Source organism: Perca fluviatilis, chromosome 4, assembly GCF_010015445.1.
Source record: "Perca fluviatilis chromosome 4, GENO_Pfluv_1.0, whole genome shotgun sequence".
In the NCBI taxonomy this organism is placed as follows: domain Eukaryota; kingdom Metazoa; phylum Chordata; class Actinopteri; order Perciformes; family Percidae; genus Perca; species Perca fluviatilis.
Window position 1 is genome coordinate 2,857,407 of NC_053115.1, and position 26,093 is coordinate 2,883,499.

The following is a 26,093-nucleotide window of genomic DNA, read 5'->3' on the forward strand; positions in this document are numbered from 1 at the left end:
AAAACATTTAAATGCTGATGAAATAAGGAGACAATCTATAAAAAATACCAAATCTTGGAAAAAGATGGTAGAAAGAAGGAAGTAAGGCAAGAATAGGTCGAAAAAAGTATCAAAAACTTCAAAAACAGTGACATAACTTTGAAAAAAGCGAGAAACTTGTAAAAAGTAGAAGGAAGGAAGGCAAGAATAAGTCCAAAGTAGACACAAATGTCACATTTTTGGTATAGGAAAGAAAAAGTCTAAATAAAGAGGAACAATGTTCTGGACAACAGCCTTGTAACTATTAAAAATCTCACGTACCCCCTGAAGTACTCCTAAGTACCCCTAGGGGGACACATACCCCTATTTGAGAACCACTGGTGTACGTGATACACAGGCGTAGTATACCCACTAAGAAAGCTCCAGGATTTCCATATACCCACTTAAAAATGCCCAATGACACGTAACAACATACTTTCCATTATATTTTTGATATATTTTGAATTGTCATCTGTGTTTTTCTTCTTTACATAGGCTAAATAAAGGGATTTCCATCGTAAATTGATGCATGAAAGTGTATCTGAATACAGGAAATGAAGTCGTTGATGCCCATTGTGGCCCACATATAGGCTACAGTATAGGTCCATACATATACAGTGCAGTATACCCACTTTATACATTAGACTACACCACTGGTAATAAATCATGTGAGAAGTAGGGCCATTTTCTCAGACTTTTATAGAAACAGACTTCCTTTTGAGGCCAGTGGAGTCGCCACCAGCTGATAAATGAGACAGAATGCAGATTTAAGACACTTCTCATTGGCTTCACGTTTTCAGGCCCAGAAGCCTCGTCCATTATTTTGACAGTTCATGGTTTAAGGCCCTGTCTGGTATGTATTAAATATCTCACGTACCCCCTGAAGTACTCCAAAGTACCCCTAGGGGGACACGTACCCCCATTTAAGAAACACTGGTCTAAAGGGTAAAAACGCACTGTGCAAGTGTGTGTGTCTGTCTGTCTGTCTGTATGTGTGCATTGTTTTGAGCAATAACTCCACCTCCTCATCTGTCCAGCTTTTGTAGTTCTCTTGGCGCTACCAGGGAGAGTATATATATATATATATATATATGTGCTCAGGCGCGAGGACTTGGTGGTATCGTGTGGCAGTGCTTCACACCACCACCACCTAGCTGCCTGGTGTGCATACTACATCCAATGTCCCACACTTTTGCATCACCATATGCACGCAGATTTTACCCCTCAAAACACTCGTCTAAACACGGAATAAATAGTGAGAATGCGACGCCACTTTTGTTTTCTCTTCAGACAGTTTCCATCTAAACATAGCCCCAGTGTAGTCAGTTTTTTAATTACAATAAATCTATTTTATTTAACTCTGTCTGAATTGTTTTTGTAGTAGATATGAATGTGAGATCTGGCCCAGTTGAGGGTTTTTCTCCCACAGTAACAAAGCAAATGATTTATTGAGTTCTGAAACTGTTATAACTTAGAGTTACACTGCTTGATGGTTGAGATTCTCGACTGATTCTTTTCCGACTAACCCAAGAATTAAAATGACAAGCAGCAATTACAAAAACAACACTTTTTATTAGTTATCTCCCTCTTTACAATACAACAAAAATCAGAAGAAAAAGAACTTTGTGATGTGTTTCTGGACACAAAACAAGATATGGTGGCGATTAGGATGTTTCTTTTCATTTCTAAATCTGCAGACCTTCATTTCTAGACTAGATCTGAAGATTTTAGTCAGTGTTTCCAACTGTTTCCAACAACAAATATCAAAGTGTTAATCCTCTAATTATGCTTGCCATTAGGGAGTTATGATGTGTGTACTGGGCCTGACTGTCAACAGCTATTCCCGGTCCTTTCATTTAATTAATTTTCACTGGTGGAGTGGGTCAACACCAGGGCAGGTTTTTGAGTTTGATGGGGAGTCTTCTCAGCGAGCGCGCACACATCTCAGACACAGGAAGCCGAGGCCGGGGAGCAGACAAACATCGTTGTCAGATTCAGATCTTACTTCTTGCCGGATTTCTTGATGCCACTGGAGCCTGGAAGGAAAACAAAGAAACGCAGGAAACTTTTAAAATTCTGGCTGAACTTTTTGTCTTTAGTTTGTACAGAGTTAGAGACGCATTCGATTAGCATGAAAACATATCCCAGAGAACGGTAGACTCAGTACACGTGTGTTATTAACCCCTATAGGTTAATTTTGCACCGGAATTGTCCTTTAAAGAGTACCAAAAGCACTCATTATGCAGAATGGCCGGTTTCAGAATAGTGTAGGTTATATTATTGGACTATAATTATTAACGTGTTAATATCTACATTAACTTAATGTTGCAGCTGGGGCTAATTTTAATAAATTTAATAATTATTTTGTATTAATAATCTTAATCTGAAAAGTAATGCTGTCAAATACATGTAGTGGAGTATAATCTTAATATTTTAGTACATACAGTGGGTACGGAAAGTATTCAGACCCCTTTAAATTTTTCACGCTGTTTCATTGCAGCCATTTGCTAAAAATCAAAAAAGTTCATTTTATTTCTCATTAATGTACACTCAGCACCCCATCTTGACAGAAAAAAAACAGAAATGTAGAAATTTCTGCAAATTTATTAAAAAAGAAAAAAACGGTCATAAGTAGTCAGACCCTTTGCTGTGTAACTCATATTTAACTTGCATGCTGTCCATTTCTTCTGATCCTCCTTGAGATGGTTCTACTCCTTCATTGGAGTCCTGCTGTGTTTAATTAAACTGATTGGACTTGATTAGGAAAGGCCCACACCTGTCTATGTAAGACCTTACAGCTCACAGTGCATGTCAGAGCAAATGAGAATCATGAGGTCGAAGGAACTGCCCAAGGAGCTCAGAGACAGAATTGTGGCAAGGCACAGATCTGGCCAAGGTTAGTAGAAATTCTTGCAAATGTATTAAAAAAGAAAAACTGAAACATCACATGGTCATAAGTATTCAGACCCTTTGCTCAGTAGTGAGTAGAAGCACCCTTTTGAGCTAGTACAGCCATGAGTGTTCTTGGGAATGATGCAACAAGTTTTTCACACCTGTATTTGGGGATCCTCTGCCGTTCTTCCTTGCAGATCCTCTCCAGTTCCGTCAGGTTGGATGGTGAACGTTGGTGGACAGCCATTTTCAGGTCTCTCCAGAGATGCTCAATTGGGTTTAGGTCAGGGCTCTGGCTGGGCCAGTCAAGAATGGTCACAGAGTTGTTCCGAAGCCACTCCTTTTGTTATTTTAGCTGTGTGCTTAGGGTCATTGTCTTGTTGGAAGGTGAACCTACGGCCCAGTCTGAGGTCCTGAGCACTCTGGATGAGGTTTTCTTCCAGGATATCTCTGTACTTGGCCGCATTCATCTTTCCTTCAATTGCAACCAGTCGTCCTGTCCCTGCAACTGAAAACCACCCCCATAGCACGATGCTGCCACCACCATGTTTCACTGTTGGGATTGTATTTGGCAGGTGATGAGCAGTGCCTGGTTTTCTCCACACATACCGCTTAGAATTAACACCAAAAAGTTAAATCTTGGTCCCATCAGACCAGAGAATCTTATTTCTCATAGTCTGGGAGTCCTTCATGTGTTTTTTGGCAAACTCTATTTGGGCTTTCATATGTCTCACACTGAGGAGAGGCTTCCGTCGGGCCACTCTGCCATAAAGCCGACCTCATGATTCTCATTTGCTCTGACATGCACTGTGAGCTGTAAGGTCTTATATAGACAGGTGTGGGCCTTTCCTAATCAAGTCCAATCAGTTTAATTAAACACAGCAGGACTCTAATGAAGGAGTAGAACCATCTCAAGGAGGATCAGAAGAAATTGACAGCATGCAAGTTAAATGAGTTACACAGCAAAGGGTCTGACTACTTATGACCGTTTTTTCTTTTTTAATAAAATTTGCTAAAATTTCTGCATTTGTTTTTTTTCTGTCAAGACTGGGTGCTTAGTGTACATTAATGAGAAATAAAATGAACTTTAGATTTTAGCAAATTGCTGCAATGAAACAGAGTGAAAAATTTAAAAAGGGGTCTGAATACTTTCCATACCCACTGTATGGCATGTGAGTATTTTATTTAGATAGATTTAACCCTCGTCTTATCCTCCCACCCTCTAGGCAACTTTCTTTTTCTTGGTCCAAATCAAAAATAACTTTCTGCCACTTGATGTTTTGTTATTTGTTACTTTTTTTCCCAAGGTTTTTTCTCCCTTTTTCTGATGTTTGTCATCTATCTATCTATCTATCTATCTATCTATCTATCTATCTATCTATCTATCTATCTATCTATCTATCTATCTATCTATCTATCTATTCTATAAAATTGAATAAAACACCCAAATTCAATGAAAGCAGTGAACTGATAGTTTTACTTGTAAAGAGTGTTGTAGATAACCATCCACGTTATATTTTTGGACATTTTGGTTGACAGAAATCCAAATTTCTGATAAAGAAACTTTTAGAAAATGGTTCAAATTTGACCCTAGGATAACAGGAGGGCTTAAAACAGTCCCATACATGTCTTCTACACCTTCTCTGGTCTTACCTAGAGGTCCTTTTCCTGAAGCTTTGGCCTTCAACGCCTCCAGGGCCTTCTGTTCTTCCTTTTGCTTCTGCTTGAAGGCGACATCATCCTGCACACACAGTTTACAATCCGTTGACTAAACTATTACCATGATGGCTCTCATGGCTTATGTATTCCTCTTCAGTTTGGGCTGCAGCCAACATTCACAGTGGTGCTCATAAGTTTATGAACCCATGCTAAAGTTGACTAAAAAGAGGAATAATAAAAAATAATCATCTTTTGGAAATTGATCTTAATACCTTAATTAAAAAAAAAATTTAAATCCACCCTTTAAAAAAAGGACAGCAATTTTCTTTGTGAATGAATAATGTATCCTAAATAAATAAATGTTCTTCCTTAAAATACAGGGGGCATAAGTCAGTACACGTACAGTACCTATGTTAAATTCCCATAGAGGCAGGCAGATGTTTATTTTTAAAGGCCAGTTATTTCATGGATCCAGGATACTATGCATCCTGATAAAGTTCCCTTTGCCTTTGGAATTAATATAGCCCCCCCCCACATCATCACATACCCTTCACCATACCCCCCCACATCATCACATACCCCCACATCATCACATACCCTTCACCATACCTAGAGATTGACATGGGGTACTTTCCATAAAATCATCTCTCAATGTAAATCTAACCAGCTATTAGGCTAACTGAAATAACACACACACACACACACACACACACACACACCTCTACAGATCATCTCGATAAAGACCTTCTTTTTGTGTATGCTACAATCGACCTGGGCTGGCACATGTTAAAAAGCGTGTGCATGCACGAGCACTACGGTCACTCGCAAAGTGTCCCGGTTTTAGTTGCGCGACATCTGGTCACCTTACGTTAGTCGGAACAAATTCATCATTACAGTCTGAGAGGAAACTTACGTCATCCATGTCCTTCGACTGTTTCTTGGGCGCCTTCAGCGGTTTCTTTTTGCCTCCTGTGGGAAATGAAATAAATGTTATTTAAGCTCAATGGCATGTTAAAATAGCGGTGTTAAGTAGTGCACAAAGAGGCCTACTCTACGACAGTTTTCACAGGTTAGAGTTAACGTTACGTTGGTGTGTTAAGTTCGTGCACCTGCTGCGTAAAGAGAAATAAAGATTTCGTTTAGCTTAATTTTACGTTAGCTTTTATTAGAAGTTAATACGAAGACCGCCGTATATATATATATATAATCTCTCCTGACAAAAACCCATTTATGCGGCAGATATGTCATGCAGTTTGGTGAAAGAAGCGAGCGTTAACAGGCTGGAGCTGCCTTTAGCAGCCGTTAGCTTGTTAGCTTGCTAGCTAACGTTAATCCATCCACTAAGAGTAAAACACGCGACGCTGAGTTTTGTCAAGTTGTCAAAATAAATGTTAGATACGTCAGATAAAACGACGTCTCACCTTCTCTGCCAGACATGTTTAAAATTCGTCACGTTGGTTTTGAATGTAAGGAAAAAAAAACGGTATATTTTTTGCTGCGAATGCAGCTCTTTCTTATCCGCGCAGTCAGGACCCCGGCAGCGAACTCTGAACCGGAAATAGAATGACCTTCAGGTGCCTGACCGAAACGACCATATTGGTTTTTATTCATTTGACAATCAAGATGCTAAACTAGTCAGCCAAAAGAAACTGCGTCCGTGTGACAAGAATGTTGTGACAACATTGAAGAAAACAGGTATGATAATTGTTCTATTTTGACATGTGAGAGAAATTATCTTAGGCTTTTTATACGGCTAAAAAGTCAGTTTACCGGCAACTGTTAGCAACATGGAGCTAAAAGCTAGTTTGGCTACTTGGGACAAAATGAACAGAACAGTTGGCTAACCTTGGGAGGGAAATTGTTATAACTTTAAGTTATACTAATGACATTAGGCCCTGTGAACTTTATCCTACTTCAGGTTGTCTGGTTGGTCATTTTATCAGTCAGAATTCGAAGTATTATATGTTTATAAAATTCAATTTGTATTCAATATTAAATAAACGCACAAATAAATAAACATGGTAACGAAATGCACCCTAAAATAATGTGTTAACACTAGCACACAGGTTGGGGTGGTGGGGGTAGAGGAGGTAGAGTGTGTTCATGATTGTGTGTGATGTCTGTAAGGTACTGGGACCTTGAATTTCCCCTTGGGGATCAATAAAGTATCTATCTGCTGTCTACCTGTCTGTCTACCTACCTACCTACCTACCTACCTGCCTGTCTACCTACCTACCTGTCTACCTGTGCGGGCATAGAGTGCTCTGTAGCGCCTGCCAGATGACAGGAGGGTGAAGAGGCAGTGTGGTTATTTCATATAGACTGTTTTATGTATTGATCTACTAGAAAACATGCTATATTGTGATGACCCAGTGGTGTAGTCTACGTGATACGCAGGTATACGCAGTATATACCCACTAAGAAAGCTCCAGGATTTCCATATACCGACTTTAAAAATACCCAATGACACAACATACCATTATATTTTGAATTGTCATGTGTTTTTCTTCTTCACATAGGCTAAATAAAGGTATTTCCACTGTAAATTGGTGCATAAAAGTGTATCAGAATACAGGAGATGAAGTCTTTGATGCACAAAACTTCCCTGGGGGAGGACACCCATACCCCCCACTATGATATATATATATATATATATATATATATATATATATATATATATATATATATATATATATATATATAGGTAGAAAAAGAGGCTATATAAAGAGGTACATTACAGCTCTGCACCATTAGTGTCTGATTTACTTAACAAGCTTGTAACTGAAACACACTTAAATGTTACTTCAAATGTTTAGAATCCATAACTAAATTAATTTATGAATTATGCATGACTGATATATTTGAGATTAACATTTCAAAAAGGAATCTCACGTACCCCCTACAGTACTCCAAAGTACCCCTAGGGGTACACGGACCCCCATTTGAGAAACATTGCAGTACAGTATACCCACTACAATACATTAGACTACACCACTGTGATGACCTATATCAGGATAGACGAATTTGGCCATATCGCCCAGCTTTACTCTGTTGCCAGTTTATTAGGTGCATTTTAGGAAAAATGCATGAACTTATTTTGCATCTAATTGTAATGAATAGCTTATGTGTCATTGCATTGCAGTAGATGGGCCCTACATTTTCCAATAATATCATTTAATCAAATTTGAAACTGCTGAATTGCTTACATTGTACCAGATGTAAAAGAAGCTGGACTCTAGTTCAGTAGTCCCAACCCTTTGACACGACAGCACATCTCTCGCCGATTGTTTAACGGACATACCCTGAACCTGTGCAACGTTCCCGCTTGATAGTTTATCAATCATCCATCTAATTGAAATGTTTTGTTTTTCTCACAGGTGCGTGTTCACACGTTGGCTCTGTAGCTGCAGTGAAATCGAAGCTCTGACGACAGTTTTTCAAGCTGCACTTCTGACCGCTGCCCTTCTCAATGAGGTACTTCTGCACAATAATAGGAAAGACCTGGGCTGTTGCAGTTGGCGGGAGAATGTATGCACCTGTGCAGAAACTCTGACCCATGCGTACTGGGCTGTGGCTCACTTTACACTATATTCCCTATCACGTATATACAGTCTCTCTATCTCTCAGCTCCCCTGTATCAAACACTAACTAATGCATCTGCAGAAAATGGAGAAAGTGTCTATCGGTGTTTTTCATTTCTCAGTGTTTCCGAAAGCCCAAGATGACTTCCTCAAATGTCTTGTCTTGTCCACAACTCAAATATATTCATTTTACAGTCACAGAGGAGAAAAGACACTAGAAGTTAGTCACATTTAAGAAGCTGGAATCCAGACTGATCTCATGAAGTGGCGAATGTAAGACACGCCAATTCGTATGCCATTATTGGCGTGTTATCAAGGCACATGCTGGCTTTTTAGCGTGTTTATCAACGCTGTTTGGCCTCCATTGACTTACATTACCTTGCGATTGCGTGTGAATTGTCGGTGTGGAGGATGGGTCAAACACAGGACTTTCACCCAGTGCTTTTAACTCCCTTTGATTCCTAAATTATTATTATTATTATTATTATTATTTTTAAGATTCAGAGCTATGAACTGAACTTAACTTTTTCTTATCTTTTTGTATTTACAAACGTTGTTCCATTGTTGTTTTATTCTATGTTACATTATTTAAATTCTACCTTTTGTTTAACTATATTCATGGTACCTTGCACGTGATTATGTATCTTTAAAGAATACTGTCTCTGCCTTCCCTGTTCTACCTGTAAAGCACTTTGGGTCAACTGTTGTTCGTTTAAAAGTGCTATACAAATAAAATGACTTGACTTTCACCCAGGAGACCGGGGAATCGGGTCCGATTAATCCGATTGACAAAATAGTTGCCAATTAATTTAATAACTGACAATTATTTTTGATTAATCTTTGCAGCTCTAGATCCTACACACTGTTTTATAAATGATACCCCTGGACTTTTTTCGACTGGTTCTACATAAAACTACAATACTGATGATTAACACTTTGTTTTACTGCGTCAGGTACAGAGGAGCTCAGATCTGTCTCCGGGCTCATGGCTGGTGCTGTCTGTCCCGCCTCTCCCGGTCTGGATCCCTGCCCGCCAGAATCACTCTGGTCCGAACTTACAGCGCTCAGCATCAGCCCGGCTCCCCTCCGCCCATTAACCCCACCCCTCCTGATGGAAAGGGAGGAGCCGAGGTGGTGAAGGAGCGTACCCTGGCTGCCCTACAGGTAGAGAAAACTCCTTTACTGACATTTTTATTACTTTAGTCTAGAGCACATGTGTCAAACTAAAGGCCCGGGGCCCAAATCTGGCCCCTTGCAAATTTTGATCAGGCCCGCATTTCAGTTTAGGTTCACAGCTAATTTTGGCCCACCTAGTTGTGCCCCACACCAAAAAAATTATGGAACTGGTTTTCATACTGTAATTATGCGACACTGCCGTGCAGAATTTGACCGATTTTGCCGACTTTGAGACGCAGAATTCCCCCCAGAAGCAGAGTTTTAATATTCAGGCTGTGAAACAGGTTGTGGTGAGTCGGCTGCTTTTAAAAATTTAATGTTTGTTTTTCATGACTTGCTAAATTCTACGATGGCTAAGAAACTTTTTTTGCTGACTTTTTTTAGGGTTTTATGTCGACCAAACTGTATAGGAGAAAGCTATATATGAGACATGCAGTAATACAAAGTTAATAGACTTTTTTTTGTTAAATAAAAGCATATCATAAACTCAACATGTCTGGCCCTTAGTGACATTGAGTTTGACACCCCTGGTCTAGAGCAGGGGTCACCAACGCGGTGCCCGCGGGCACCAGGTAGCCCCCAAGGACCACATGAGTAGCCCTCAGGCCTGTTCTAAAAATGAAAATTGAATATTGATATTATCTGTTTCCCACCTTGTTAAGTCATTGTTGATAATTATTGTGAGAAATCATTAACATGATCAGTGTCTTCACATAGATGAGTAGCATTAATCATTCATAATCATATATAACTATTAATAATCATATATAACTATCATTAATCATTAATAATCATATATAACTAAAGTCAAACTGAGCAAATTTGCTTTTTCAGAAGAGTGTATCAAACTGGTAGCCCTTCGTATGACTCAATACCCAGGAAGTAGCTCTCAGTTTAGAAAAGGTTGGTGACCCCTGGTCTAGAGTCTAACAACAAAAATGCCACTGGAGGGAATCTGAAGGTAGGTCCGCCATGACATCTGAGTTTTATTTACACTTTATTTATGAATACGTTAAAAAACATCCACAAAAACTGACTGTGCCCACTGGAAAAAGTAAAAACGATCAGACTAGACCAAAAATACGCAGACTATCACACTCATACAGCTACGGGTGAAAAACTGTGTGACGTCCCAGGTCCTGATTTCCTCTCGCCGCTCACCTGTGATTCCCTCTTTCTAACCTCTGTGTTTAGGACACATACACACAGGTGCCCAGGGCCCAGTTTAAAAAAAAAATTAAATAAATAAATTAAAACACTGCCCTCTTTTTTCCCCCTTCTCTCCCCCCTCCAGCATGCAGGTGATACGGGGCTGCAGTGGGGTCAGAGATTTGCTGATACGGCCAACGCCTGGGTCAACTACTGGTGGGGGAGGTACGAGGAGTTCGTCGGGCTCAACGAAGTCCGCGTGGCCCAGAGCAAGGTCCATGAGGTCAGCAGACAGTAAGACCAAGGAGTCTGTTGGGTGTGCATGTTTATAGTCAGTGAAAAGTTCTCCATGGCTCATTGCAGCGCTGCGTTGTGGAGTTTAGATTCTCTGTCCGAGCCCGAACTTGGCCCGACCTGACCCACAGGCCGGTAGAGGTGTTGAAATTAAAGGTATTGTGGAGGATTTTCTTTTTCCGGGTGGATCATCAAGACTATTGGTCCTCCTAGTCAGGCTTCAAAATTAACATTTTCGTCTACCAGCCAAATGGCTAATGAATGTTCAAATATTACCAGCCATTCAATAGATTACCATTGGGTTTTTTGGCTGGTGAGTGAAGCAAATCTACCAGCCACTTGCATATTTCACCAGCATTTGGCTGGTAAACGGTGCTAATTTAGAACCCTGCTCCTAGTTGTCAATCATTCTGGCGCTATGTTTACGTAAGGCCGTGGTACGTGCTCGTCCCTAGGGTAGTTTTCGCTTTCTGCGCATTAATACTTTCAGGTGTATATGTGTGGTGAGCTACGAGCGTCTACGAAAGGTACGACAAGAAGAGAAAGGACTCTGAAGAAAGAAACAAGACCGGAGTGTTTTTGGGAGAATGTTTCACACGCTGGCGTGCGCTAAAAGCACAGGTTGGGCTCTCCACTGATGCCAGTCGCGAAGTTTCTACTCGACAGGTAAAGTTTGGCTATTTGGAGAAATCCATTTAAAATCACTGCTAGTGAAAGTTGATGTAAGCTATGATTAGCGATGCTAGCCCTGGCACAAGTCAGACACGGTAAACATCTCAGTTTGTGAAAAAGTGCAAATCTTCTTTCTGAAAGTAGCTTGTATGAGACATGCCGACAGCAACTTGTAAACAGTGCACTCTCGTGCACACGTTTAATAGGCGTTCCCTCTCGGGAGCAGGCAGAGTGTTGCGCATGTGCATTTTTTCAAAAAGTGGAGAGGGCGGATCTTTTCTAAAATTCGGGAAAATCTTCCACTATACCTTTAATCAAATAATCGATGCATCGAATAGTGGACATGGACGATGCTGCATCGATAATCGGCCGGCTCATAATCGATTTATTTCTGATTACAACAAGAGCCTGGGTCTGTCTGAGGTTTCTTCCCAAGAGGGAGTTTTTCCTCGCCACTGTCGCACTGCTCTTGAGGGAATTACTGTAATTGTTGGGGCTTTGTAAATTATAGAGTGTGGTCTAGACCTACTCTATCTGTAAAGTGTCTCGAGATAACTCGTGTTATGATTTGATACTATAAATAAAATTGAATTGAAATGAAATTGAATTGAAGGCCTAACAACCTTTCTGTTTCTGTTTACATATTCTGGTGTGTTTTGCACATTCAGGAGGTGCCATGTGCTCAGTGCTGTAAAGTTTTATGTATCCAAGTTATTTAGTATTAGAGCACTGCAGAATGTTTGGTTTTTGAAGCTTGAAAAGTTATGAATTAAATATCCTAAATGGCTTTAATAGTTAAAATGTATTTGACGCATCGTGACGCATCGAGATATCGAATCGAATTGAATCGCTGACATGATAATCGTAATCAAATCAAATCGGGAGATCAGTGAAGATGCACACCTCTACAGGCCGGGTCAGGCCGATAGCCGGAAGCATTTGTGTTTTTTGTAATCATTATGCGTTGTCGGCCAGTGCGTCGGCATGCAGACCGTGGCGAAGGACAGTATTAATGACTTGGCCCTCCTAGTTGTGCACCAAACCAAAAACACAGGAAAGTGTTTAAACTGTAATTACCTGACATTCAAAGAAGAATTTGCCGACTCTGAGACTCAGAAATTCCCCCAGAAGAAGCAGAGAGAGAGTTTTCATATTCAGCCTGTGAACAAGTTGTTGTTTAAAAAAAAAAAAAAAAAATGTTTTGCTTGATTGGTGGCTAAGGAACTCTTTTGATGACTAATGTAGGGCTTCATGTCAACAAAAATGTGACAAAAAGTGTACAAAAATGTCGGAAAAAGCAACAAATTTACAAAAAGGTGACAAATGTCTGAGAAAGCCACAAAAAAGTCGGTACAAAATCCACAAAAAAGATATTTTAAATATTCTTTTTTTACATTTCTTCTTTCGGATCCATTTGCAATCCATTCCAGTCTGAATAAACACACAGCGCAGTTTACATGCTTCGTCCTTGTTGCATTCTTCATTAAGATAAGTCTAAACAGATTTCTGTAGTTCAAACAACTCAGAATTGTAGTTGAGAAAGTTATAATGGTTATAATTAAAAAAATTGTCTGGCTCGGGCTAATAATTACAGTTAATGTGTCGGACCGGGCTCGGACACAACATGCACAGGCTTGGGTATGGTCGGGCTTGATTTTTTTGGGCCCGATCTAAGCTTTACTGCGTTGTAAATAAACTCCAAACAAATCACGGGGGACCAATGATGGATCCTGAGAAAGATCCTGAGTCTCAGACATGTGTGTTTCTTCCAGGCTGAGGCTGCGTTCATGGTGGCCAGAGGGATGGTGCGCGAGGCTAATGTCAGCCTGGAGGCCCTGCAGGGAAGACTGAAGGAGGTCAGAGACCGGCTGGACAGAGTCTCCAGGGAGGAGGCCCATTACCTGGAGCTGGCCACGCTGGAGCACAAACTGCTGCAGGTTAGCTGAATCACAAATGTAAATACACATACCTGCAAACTTGTCGCTTTTCGGTGAAAATCTGTGTTTTGAATGGGGAAAATGTCATCCATGTGAATCGTGTAGATCCGAAGAGTTTTTTTTGGGGGGGGGCGGCTCCGAGACCTGGTTATCTACCGGAGCGAATAGCAATGCAGATTTCGGTGCCTTATTTAGGTGCCACTTAAATGCCTGCGCTTCTCTCTGATGCTCAGAAAACGGACGTTATATGGAACAGAAACATCGCCGCACAGGACTCTAGTTACGCTAACACTACACTCAACAGCAGGTAACGTTAGCCTACCGTTAGCTAGTTAACACTACACTTTGCAGCAGGTAACGTTAGCCTACCGTTAGCTAGTTAACACTACACTTAGCAGCAGGTAACGTTAGCCTACCGTTAGCTAGTTAACACTACACTTAGCAGCAGGTAACGTTAGCCTACCGTTAGCTAGTTAACACTACACTTAGCAGCAGGTAACGTTAGCCTACCGTTAGCTAGTTAACACTACACTCAGCAGCAGGTAATGTTAGCCTACCGTTAGCTAGTTAACACTACACTCAACAGCAGGTAACATTAGCCTAGCGTTAGCTAGTTAACACTACACTCAGCAGCAGGTAACGTTAGCCTACCGTTAGCTAGTTAACACTACACTCAACAGCAGGTAACATTAGCCTAGCGTTAGCTAGTTAACACTACACTTAGCAGCAGGTAACGTTAGCCTACCGTTAGCTGGTTAACACTACACTTTGCAGCAGGTAACGTTAGCCTACTGTTAGCTAGTTAACACTACACTTAGCAGCAGGTAACGTCAGCCTACCGTTAGCTAGTTAACACTACACTCAACAGCAGGTAACGTTAGCCTACCGTCAGCTAGTTAACACTACACTCAACAGCAGGTAACGTTAGCCTACCGTTAGCTAGTTAACACTACACTTAGCAGCAGGTAACGTTAGCCAACACAGAGCTGAAGAGAGCAGGCAAGTGTTCATAAACTTGTGGTGTACTTACAAACTTTCCAATCCATCGTTTTATGAGTGCATAACCTATTTGTACTACTTGTAGACGTTTGGTATCATTTCAGGCATTATTAGTGGGGTAACTTACGAGATACAAACGTGGGTCCATTAGCCCCTGCGCTAAGCTATTCAGCTGATAACGCTACTCTACGCTAACTCTCCCAATGTTCGACCCAGGTGAAAAAAGCTTCTGGGGGGGTGTTTGGCTCGAGGTCATGGTGCAAAGGACCTTAGGGTGAAATTACTCCGAACCATCACTTTAATGATAGCCAGACCGATTATTTTAAGAGGATGGAAGAATAAAGGTGTGCCATCAATCCAGGAGTGGGCTTGTGAGATGGCTAGGGGTGGTGGTGTTTGCCAGATTGGATGTCTAGACTGAGGAAAATGAGGAAAATACCTGAACTTTCTGGAGGGCTCCTAGTGTATGATGGGCTTATATGGGATGGGATCATTTCAATTGTAAAATTACTAATGTTATCGATGCCATAGCTCCCACTAAGGTCAAAGCTGTCTCTGGTAAGAAAAGATCTCCATGGAGAAATGTCTTACTGCTAAGAACAGAAAAAAGAGTAGTTAGGGAAAAACTAATCTCCCCAGTTTTTCGTGTATTTCGGATCACAGATGGGGATCAAATCTTGGAAATGGGTTTTTCAAAAGCAAAAGAGGGATTCTGAACTAAGATCTTACATTTGGTCTCTATCAAACCTGCCGTTTTGGTTTTTTTCCAAACTTTGAACTCGGTTTGGGATCTATTTGATCCCCAAAAAAAAAAGGGTGGATTCAGGTGTGATTTTTCGAACCAAATAAAATCAGAAAGTGCTTTTTTTTTTTTTTTTATTATTAAGTGAAATCTTTACTGATGATAGATACATGTCTTGCCTGAATGGATTTGCCATCTTCTTCAGAGACAAATTCAGAAAATTAGACAAACAGTCTCCATCTCAAGTACAGGATATGTGTTATCACAGTGTCCCCAGTGATATATACCGTTTTCTGATTACCTTTGTTTGGATACTTTTGTGCACAGAGATAGTGCCGTTAAAGAAACCACAGGAATGATCAGAGAGAGCAACATCAGTCACCACAACCTTGGAAATGTTCTGACCCTTAGAGATAATCAAGACCAGAGTGTATCCCTTATTGTGTGTGGGCTCCTTCACATGCTGAGTCAGTCCATAGCTCTCAAAAACACAACACAGTTCTGGCCAGGTTGGCTCAGTGGGTAGAGCAGGCGCACATAAACATAGAGGTTTATGCCTCAATGAATCCGACCTGTGACAATTTCCTGCATGTCTTCCTCTCTCTCTCTCTCTCTCTCTCTCTCTCTCTCTCTCTCTCTCTCTCTCTCTCTCTCTCTCTCTCCCCCCTTTCTCACCTAGCTGTCCTGTCAATTAAAGGCAGAAAAGCCCAAAGAAATAATCTAAAAAAGACTTTGGACCCTCTGTCCTGGGGGGTTGTCAACATGAGTGTTAAAATCACCAGTTCTCTAGTGGCGCGTGTATGTCTACGCTGTATACAGCAGACGTAAGCATGCACGCCACTTTCTACAAGTGTGTTATCGCGTAAACATACACGCCCACTTTCTAAAGCCAAGTGGCGTGTTATCAGCGCACATTTTGAGCGCCGTATACAGCGGACAGGTTGGGTTTAGGAAAAGAAGAAAGCAACCTCCCTTCGCAGATCTTCGCCCTTTCGTACTTCTCGCTACGGTGTCAGTTCTCACGCAATCGCAAGTGTCCCAGTAAGATATTTCAGTGAGTCAGCATGCACAATACCAGGACCTCTCCTAAGTGGAATACAGCCATCATTAATGGTTTAATACCAGGACCTCTCCTAAGTGGAATACAGCCATCAGTAATGGTTTAATACCAGGACCTCTCCTAAATGGAATGCAGCCATCAGTAATGGTTTAATACCAGGACCTCTCCTAAGTGGAATACAGCCATCAGTAATGGTTTAATACCAGGACCTCTCCTAAGTGGAATACAGCCATCAGTAATGGTTTAATACCAGGGTCTCTCCTAAGTGGAATACAGCCATCAGTAATGGTTTAATACCAGGACCTCTCCTAAGTGGAATACAGCCATCAGTAATGGTTTAATACCAGGACCTCTCCTAAGTGGAATACAGCCATCAGTAATGGTTTAATACCAGGACCTCTCCTAAGTGGAATGCAGCCATCAGTAATGGTTTAATACCAGGACCTCTCCTAAGTGGAATACAGCCATCAGTAATGGTTTAATACCAGGACCTCTCCTAAGTGGAATACAGCCATCAGTAATGGTTTAATACCAGGGTCTCTCCTAAGTGGAATGCAGCCATCATTAATGGTTTAATACCAGGACCTCTCCTAAGTGGAATGCAGCCATCAGTAATGGTTTAATACCAGGACCTCTCCTAAGTGGAATGCAGCCATCAGTAATGGTTTAATACCAGGACCTCTCCTAAGTGGAATGCAGCCATCAGTAATGGTTTAATACCAGGACCTCTCCTAAGTGGAATGTAGCCATCAGTAATGGTTTAATACCAGGACCTCTCCTAAGTGGAATGCAGCCATCAGTAATGGTTTAATACCAGGACCTCTCCTAAGTGGAATACAGCCATCAGTAATGGTTTAATACCAGGGTCTCTCCTAAGTGGAATGCAGCCATCATTAATGGTTTAATACCAGGGCCTCTCCTAAGTGGAATGCAGCCATCAGTAATGGTTTAATACCAGGGTCTCTCCTAAGTGGAATGCAGCCATCATTAATGGTTTAATACCAGGACCTCTCCTAAGTGGAATGCAGCCATCAGTAATGGTTTAATACCAGGACCTCTCCTAAGTGGAATGCAGCCATCAGTAATGGTTTAATACCAGGACCTCTCCTAAGTGGAATGTAGCCATCAGTAATGGTTTAATACCAGGACCTCTCCTAAGTGGAATGCAGCCATCAGTAATGGTTTAATACCAGGGTCTCTCCTAAGTGGAATGCAGCCATCATTAATGGTTTAATACCAGGGTCTCTCCTAAGTGGAATGCAGCCATCATTAATGGTTTAATACCAGGGTCTCTCCTAAGTGGAATGCAGCCATCATTAATGGTTTAATACCAGGGTCTCTCCTAAGTGGAATGCAGCCATCAGTAATGGTTTAATACCAGGGTCTCTCCTAAGTGGAATGCAGCCATCAGTAATGGTTTAATACCAGGACCTCTCCTAAGTGGAATGCAGCCATCAGTAATGGTTTAATACCAGGGTCTCTCCTAAGTGGAATGCAGCCATCAGTAATGGTTTAATACCAGGACCTCTCCTAAGTGGAATGCAGCCATCAGTAATGGTTTGAATACACCTGTGCTTTTCCTACTATGACATGTCAACATGTCTGTGTGAAAAATATCTATAATGGCATATATATATATATATATATATAATGGAGATCTCCCATGGTCAAATCTCTGCTCAGGTGGGGGCTGTGGTGGATCACTGCCGCGCTTTGTTATGTCTTCCTCTTGCTTAGATTGGTCTTGTCTCGTGTCCTTGGCCGAGGGAGCAGATATGTGGTGCAGAAAGTAAAGTAGGTTAGTGGTGAACAGCTTTACTCGTGGCTTGTTAAGGAAAAGTCCATCTGCTTTAAAAAGATGTCTGCGGTCCCAGAAAATGTTAAAGTTATCAATGAACTGCAGAGAATGGACGGTACATGCGGTAGAAAGCCATGTCTTCCATGCCAACAGTCAGTTAAATCTCTCAGCTCCTCTTCTGACTGGCGGTAGAGGACCACTGAGGAACCCATACGCATTTAGGGAGCTGATTAGGCCTGCACGATTCGGGGAAAAATATGAATCACGATTTTTTAGCTTAGAATTGATATCACGATTCTCTGCCACGATTTCTTTCTCATGATTGTTAATGTATATTGCACACATGAACCATGACAAAACAAAACAAATTGGCAGTACCAAACATAGATTTCTTTTCATAGGTTTTTTGGCACCTAGAGCACATTAAGCATCACGACAAGCCTGTAAACATAGAGGCATCAATGAATAAAGGAAATAAAGTACATACTGGCCATTTAAGTACAGTAGGCTACCAAAAATAGTGACATATAACACATTGAACTAAATATGGCCCTGATACAGGCTCTATCTGGACTAAATATGGCCCTGATACAGGCTCTATCTGAACTAAATATGGCCCTGATACAGGCTCTATCTGAACTAAATATGGCCCTGATACAGGCTCTATCTGGACTAAATATGGCCCTGATACAGGCTCTATCTGGACTAAACATGGCCCTGATACAGGCTCTATCTGGACTAAATATGGCCCTGATACAGGCTCTATCTGAACTAAATATGGCCCTGATACAGGCTCTATCTGTATTTTGGTGTTTTTACTGCTTTTTACATCTCTTACAGCAGAGTCATCCACTATCAGAGTTTGAGGCCCAGTCGTTAGCTTTCCCTGTAGCTTTTTACTTTTTGAATTGCTCTCAGTCCTTGGAAGGGGGGGGGGGGGATTTGTTTATGTTGTGAGTTGTATGTTTTGTATTTTCTAAATTTTCTAAAAAAATAATAATAATAAAACAAGTTATTTTACATTACTTAAATATTGTGGAGGGTGCAGGGGAACCACTAATCATATGATTATAATGATATTGGTGATATTATGAGAACTATACTTATTAGTCACGCAGAGATAAGCTAGTCGTCCAGCTGGCCTGACCATACCAAAGGGTGTATAGTGTATTGTAGTGTGTGATGTATATTCTTCATGTTATGTCTGTCGGTGTCTGATGTAAGGACTGTTTGTTTGTATCATATGTCTGATGTATTGTCATAAAGTGCCTTGTGATTGTGCCGCAAACCCAACTGCCCCACGGGGGACAATAAGGTTATCTACTACTACTTGTTTAATAATAATAATAATAATGTAATAACAGATCAGTTGAAGTTAATTACTTTATACTTTATTAGTCCCATCACTGGGAAATTTGTCTTGGACACCGTGCATAGTCTAGTCCTGCAAAGCAACATGATCGAAGTACATAAAACACATGATCAAAATACATAAAACACAATAATAGATCATTCACACAATACAGCATCCATTAAAACAAATAAGATATAAAAAAAAAAGCACAAGAAGGCAGTTCACAGTATTTCATTTCTATTTAGCGCCTTGATTGCAGTAGGAACAAAGGAATTTTTTAGTCGATTAGACCTGCACATTAAGACCCTATACCTCCTTCCCGAAGGTAATAATTTAAAATTATCATTCAAGATATGCGTATCGTCTCTCACAATTTTCTTGGCATGGTTTAGAATTGAAGCATCAAATAGCTCTTGGGGTGATCGTTCCCAAACCCCTATAACTATTTAAAAGCCGTGTGCACCAATCGTCCCAACCTTGATTTTAATTGGACAGTCAAATTACCATACCATGCCGTAATACCATATCTGATCAAACTCTCAAAAGTAGACTGGTAGAACAAGTACATAATTCTCTGATTTACTCCGAACGCTTTTAACCTTCGTAAAAAATATAGTCTCTGCTGTAACCTGGAACAAAGATTGTTGACATGAGAAGACCAACATAGTGCATTATCTATATAAACTCCCAAGTACTTCATGTACTTCATGAATGTAATTCATGAATGAACCAGCCTCTGGTCTCTCTCCTGACTGCAGGAGGAGCGCCGTCTCCGGACAGCGTACGAGAATGCGGAGGGTTCGGAGAGGGAGAAGTTCGCCTTGTTTTCCGCGGGCGTCCGGGAGTCCCACGAGAAAGAGAGGACGAGAGCGGAGCGCACCAAGAACTGGTCCGTCATTGGCTCGGTGCTCGGAGCCCTGATCGGCGTCATGGGATCGACATACATCAACCGCGTCCGCCTGCAGGTGAGGGAGGAAGGGGGGGTGATGACTTGAAACCAGTGGTGTAGTCTAATGTATTGTAGTGGGTATACTGTACTATATTTAAATATTAGCCAGAATCTGCATTTAGGGGGGGGGGGGCATATTATAGTAGGGGGTATGGGTGTCCTCCAGAGGAAAGTTTTGAGCATCAACGACTTCATTTCCTGTATTCGATACACTTTAAAGCGCCCATATTCTGCTCATTTTCAGGTTCATAACTGTATTTTAAGGTTGTACCAGAATAGGTTTACATGGTTTCATTTTCAAAAAACACCATATTGTTGTTGTACTGCACAGCTCTCTCTCACTGCTGCAGATCCTCTTTTCACCTGGTTTCTGTTTTAGCTACAGAGTGAGACCTCTTTTCATCTTCTTCTTCTGTACTATCTTTGATTGCACTCGCACATGCTCAGTAGCTCAGATGTAGAGCATGTCAGCTAGCTAACTCTAGAGACAGTAAAAGAAAGCCTGTTTCTCCAACTTTGGTCAGTTACAAGGCAGGATTAGCTGGGAGACTTCTAAATGAGGGCGCACATGTAAGTAGTTCTTTTGGAGATTATGGTGAACTTGTGTGTGTTGTAGCAGTGCTTTGCTATTGAGAACGACGTGGCATGCTAGCGTTAGCGTTAGCCGGCTAACGCTAGCATTAGCCGGCTAACGCTACGAGCTAACGGTTGTGGCTAGCCAGCTCATTTCGGACTGTGACGTCACAGTCCGAGGCCGATTTTGAACAGCTCACCAGGAGACTGAAGGCAGGACACATTCAGAAACCATATCTCACTCAGAACACCATGGATGGATTTTTTTCAAAGTTTGTATGTGTGTAGAAGCACCAGAGACACAAAAGAACACCCCAGATCACCAGAAAAAGTGTTTTTTTCATAATATGGGCACTTTAATGCGACAATTTACGGTGGAAATACCTTTTATTTAGCCTATGTGAAGAAGAACACAGATGACAATTCAAACTATATCAAAAATATAATGGAAAGTGTGTTGTTGCGTCACGTGTCATTGGTCATTTTTAAGTGGGTATATGGAAATCCTGGCGCTTTCTTAGTGGGTATACCTGCGTATCACGTAGACTACGCCACTGCTTGAAACGTATTGTTTTCAGCATTAATCGTAACATTTTGAACTACAATGCTGACAGAAAATGTCTTGTTTGATGCACTCAGAGGCAGCGTCCAAAATTAGCACACTCCCCTTGCCAAATACCAGTGAAAATCTACTTTGGTTGATAAAATAAATGAGGTCAGTTGCTGTAGGCAGGTTGCTAAAATAGGCCACTTCAACACATACGCTTATTGACCACGTTTCGTTTTGCATCGACTCTGCACACTGGTGGCGGTATGCGGCGTACGGCTGTCAATAAGATGATGATGAGGTACTTTATTGTCACATACACATACATGTAGTGACATTTATTATCTGCATTTAAAGGTGCAGTAGGTAAGAATTATAAAACTACCTTTCTGTCATATCTGCTGAAACTGACCCTATGTTCTAGTAGAACTACATGAAGCAGGTCATTAAAATAAATCCAGCTCCTCTGGCTCCACCTACAGCCTGGAGTGAGATTTGTAAAAATCCACAGCTCCCTGTTCAGATGCACCAATCAGGGCCAGGGGCGGGGGGGGGGGGGTGTCTAACTGCGTGTCAATCACTGCCCATGCACACGCATTCATTCTCTCTTGTTGGGGGAGGGGCTTAGGAGACCGTTTTGGGCTTTAGCAGAAAGAGGAGAGGGACCGAGAAGTTGTTGATGTTCAAATTTTTTGGCTAAGTCCTTGATCTTCACAATCCTACCTATAGCATCTTTAACCCATCCCTCAAGGGAGCAGTGGGCAGCCAATCACAGCGCCCGGGGACCAGCTCCAGATCTGAGCCAGTGCCTAAACCAAGGGCACTGACTGGAGAACCTAGTACTAGTTTTTTGATTGTATCGCAGTTCTTTGATTTCTGTCCACTGCCACTACGGTTACACTTACTTTATCTAGCTCGTTACCCGGCTCCATTACCGGTGGTACTGGTCGGGTTCCACTGAGGAGCATTTTGCGCTTACTGCACAACCAAGAGTCTGCGTATGTCTGTGGCAGCACAGTGCCGGGGGGAGATGAACCTAAAAGGAAAAATTAAAAGCACAGTGGAAAGTACAGTTAAAGCCCGGGACACACTAAGCCGATAATCGGCCGTGGGACAGTCTGGCGAGGTCGGTGACTCGAGTCTGTTCGGTGTGCACTGCCGGCAGTCGGACTCAAATGACCCATCTGATTGGTGGAGAGCTAACCAGGAAACAGGGAGCTGGATGAGCGTGACTAGAGTCTCTCAGAATATGACGAAAATCTTGTAAACTGACCTTTTGTTGATCTGAGATGAAGACAGATTCAGCAACTTGCACGACCTATTTCTCTCTTCAAATGTTCTCAGAAACATGTCTCGGTGAACTATTTTAGTCCAATATGAGATCGTAGTCTGAATGAGCCGCCATGACAGTCTGGCTTTGAATTTCCAGAGAAACCAGACCCACGTGACGCGTTCGTCCAATCAGCTTGTCGGTGTGTGTCGGTGGGCCTTTAAAAGAAAATTTACTGTGGCCGGGTTAGCTCAGTCGGTAGAGCAGGCGCACATATACAGTACAGGCCAAAAGTTTGGACACACCTTCTCATTCAATGCGTTTCCTTTTTATTTTCATGACTATTTACATTGTAGATTCTCACTGAAGGCATCAAAACTATGAATGAACACATATGGAATTATGTACTTAACAAAAAAGTGTGAAATAACTGAAAACATGTCTTATATTTTAGATTCTTCAAAGTAGCCACCCTTTGCTTTTTTTATTAATAAGGGAAATAATTCCACTAATTAACCCTGACAAAGCACACCTGTGAAGGTAAAACCATTTCAGGTGACTACCTCATGAAGCTCATTGAGAGAACACCAAGGGTTTGCAGAGTTATCAAAAAAAGCAAAGGGTGGCTACTTTGAAGAATCTAAAATATAAGACATGTTTTCAGTTATTTCACACTTTTTTGTTAAGTACATAATTCCATATGTGTTCATTCATAGTTTTGATGCCTTCAGTGAGAATCTACAATGTAAATAGTCATGAAAATAAAGAAAACACATTGAATGAGAAGGTGTGTCCAAACTTTTGGCCTGTACTGTATGGAGGTGTATATCTTGACGCAGAAGGTCCAGGCTTCTTTATAGTCTGGATCAACGGAAGTACATTTCCAGGATAATTTTATTTTGCTGGGTGCAAATTTTTCACCAAAACACGTTCCTTCCCGAGACTCTTTTGCAGAGCCACCATCGCTGCGTCCAGACCAGAGGTGTATAGTCCAGGTGCCAGAAAGTAAAAATCCTGCCATGTTTTTGGATCTGCCTCTACATCTAGAACAGGTGTTTTCACTAACGAGCTCATCTACCTGGTAGAGGAGCTGGTTTAGTGATGGTTGGGACAGCTGCTGGACAGGATTTCTACTTTCTGGCACCTGGACTATACACCTCTGGTCCAGAGCTTGATTGATTTAAAGAAATGCCAACAACCCAGAGCAAGGCAAGGCAACTTTATTTGTATAGCACATTTCAGCAACAGGGCAATTGAAAGTGCTTTACATAAAAACATTAAAGAGCAGTTAGAAAACGATTAAAAAAACAAATTTACAGTGCAGTATAAGAAATTAAACATTAAAGAGCAGTTATCGAGTGTCATACAGTGTCATCAATGCAACTTCAGTATAACAAATGAACAGTTCTTTAAAGAACGGCAACATCAAAAAGAAAGGTCTTTAGACGTTTGTAGCCAGACCTATCTCCACAGCGCTGTGGAGATAGGTCTGGCAATGCGAGACTAGCTTCTTTATGACCAGCATTTTAATCACATTGTATCTTATGCAGTTTTAAGGCCAGTTGAAAAAGATTTTGTCTGTTAAGTTTTTGTACTGCCATTGGCAAATGAAAAAGTTAATATTGGACAGTGCTCTGAGGCCAGGTTGGGTTTAGATCCATTGACATTTTGACATACGTTTTATTCCCTTTGCATACATACTGAAATTAATTTTTTTCTTGTTATTTAAAGGTATTTTATTTGTATAACCACATCACCAGAACACCAGTGTGCATTGGTCTGTACCTCTCTCATCTGTAGGAGCTGAAGAGTCTGCTGCTGGAGGCCCAGAAAGGCCCAGAGAGCCTGCAGGAAGCCCTCAGGGTCCAGGCTGGAAACCATCGCTACCAGCAGGACGAGCTCCAAGCGCTCATCAACAGCCTCCGGGTGGCTCTGGATGACGCCTTCACACAGAGGGACCCTGTCCCTCAGGACAAGAGAGCTCCGACCCCAGTCTCCCCCACGGTGCTTCTTTCAGCCTTAAAAGACCTCCAGATCGGCAGCCAAAAGACTGAGTCCCTTCTAGAGTCCGTCCGGCCACAACTGGGACAACTGGGACAACTGGAGCAAGGACTCGGTAGAGTTGAGGGCGAATTGTCGGTGGTGAGGCGGCTGCTGGAGACCAGACCACAGGCCGAAAAGCAGCCTGCTCAACCGCAGTTAGCAAGCCCAGTGAGTCCAACGAGAGCAGAGAGAGAGGACCAGTGGGAGTCTGAGGCGGTGGTGAGGCGTCTGGAGGAGACCCAGAGGACGCTTGGAGAACGAATTAGGACAAACACGCTTTATAGCGCGGCGTTTACCTACACCGCCACTGCCATTACCATCTCTGCTGTCTACCTGCTGCTCAGAGGAACTGGTTAGACCTGACATCTGAATATGTTCACATACACTGTACCAATAGCAATCACTGGGAGTAATAATCTAAATGAATTATGTCAGAATACAACATTTACTTAGTTGGAAGTAACTCTAAATTCTCTAATAACCTGGTTGTAGGTGTTGAATTGGTCTTATCTTGTACTGCTGCTGTTTACTGCACTACTAGTCTCGCTTTGCCAGACATCAATTTAGGTTCACAATACATTTTGGCACACCTAGTTGTGCGCCAAAACCAAAAAACGTGGGAAACTGTTTTTCAACTTGCAATTGCGCCGCACTCAAAGCAGAATTTGGCAAATTTGCTGACTTTGAGACTCAGAAATTCCCCCAGAAGAAGCAGAGAGTGTAATATTCAGGCTGAGAAAGAGCTTGTTGTGAGTCAGCTGTGTGGTAGCCTACTTAGATTAAAATGTAATCATTGTTTTTGCTTGATTTGCTAAATTCTAGGATGGCTCTTGAACTTTTTTGCTGACTTTTTCAGGGCTTTATGTGGACCAAACTGTGAGTGAGAAGATTATATGAGACATGCAATAATTGAGTCAAAGATATTTAACTTTTTGTCTGGCCCTTGGTGGTGCGATTCTCCTTTTCCAGTGTGGCCCTTAGTGAAGTTGAGGTTTGACACCCCTGATATACTATTATATATACTACTACTGATGACTACTTCACTACTGATTGCCTCTAAATATTTTTAATTATGTGATGTCGAGATCAAACGTTAACGAATGCACGAATGTTGGCTTAATTCCAGCAATGCTGCTTTCAACTGCCGTCGCTCAGCAGTCTAAGTATTTATCATTCCTTTGTCCATCATTGTAGCTTGGGATTTTTTTTATGTCAAATTGTCAAACCGGATCATCAGGTTTGTTGTCTAAACTGACACAATGCGTAACTGAATCAGATTTCTTCAGAATTAATTCCCCGGATGGATTTGCAGACTGTCCACAACGTGCTGTGTGTTTTCATGTCGATGATGGGTGATGACCACTGTGTATTAAAACTGCT

General features: G+C 41.5%; 2 protein-coding genes across 2 annotated transcripts; one reads left to right on the forward strand and one right to left on the reverse strand.

The window, feature by feature from the left end:
- Nucleotides 1-1,570: 1,570 nt before the first annotated feature.
- On the reverse strand, nt 1,571-6,117 carry tma7 (translation machinery associated 7 homolog). The gene is made up of 4 exons (XM_039798728.1): nt 5,991-6,117; nt 5,483-5,538; nt 4,564-4,651; nt 1,571-2,054 (listed from the first exon to the last, which is right to left on the reverse strand). The coding sequence occupies exons 1-4, from the start codon at nt 6,004-6,006 to the stop codon at nt 2,020-2,022; spliced, it is 195 nt and encodes a 64-aa protein (XP_039654662.1). The 5' UTR covers nt 6,007-6,117; the 3' UTR covers nt 1,571-2,019.
- A 12-nt stretch (nt 6,118-6,129) lies between these two features.
- ccdc51 (coiled-coil domain containing 51) lies at nt 6,130-25,357 on the forward strand. The gene is made up of 7 exons (XM_039798727.1): nt 6,130-6,264; nt 7,947-8,043; nt 9,104-9,314; nt 10,621-10,758; nt 13,214-13,378; nt 20,090-20,296; nt 24,471-25,357. Exons 2-7 carry the CDS (start codon nt 8,039-8,041, stop codon nt 25,068-25,070), a joined length of 1,326 nt encoding a protein of 441 aa, XP_039654661.1. The 5' UTR covers nt 6,130-6,264; nt 7,947-8,038; the 3' UTR covers nt 25,071-25,357.
- The last annotated feature ends 736 nt before the right edge of the window (nt 25,358-26,093 follow it).

Coding starts and splice junctions, on each gene's coding strand:
- tma7 (XM_039798728.1), bottom strand. Junction 4,652..5,482: donor AGTCGAAGGACATGGATGAC/GTAAGTTTCCTC, acceptor CTGTGTGTGCAG/GATGATGTCGCCTTCAAGCA. Junction 2,055..4,563: donor TTCAGGAAAAGGACCTCTAG/GTAAGACCAGAG, acceptor TTTTCCTTCCAG/GCTCCAGTGGCATCAAGAAA.
- ccdc51 (XM_039798727.1), top strand. Junction 13,379..20,089: donor TGGAGCACAAACTGCTGCAG/GTTAGCTGAATC, acceptor TCCTGACTGCAG/GAGGAGCGCCGTCTCCGGAC. Junction 20,297..24,470: donor TCAACCGCGTCCGCCTGCAG/GTGAGGGAGGAA, acceptor TCTCATCTGTAG/GAGCTGAAGAGTCTGCTGCT.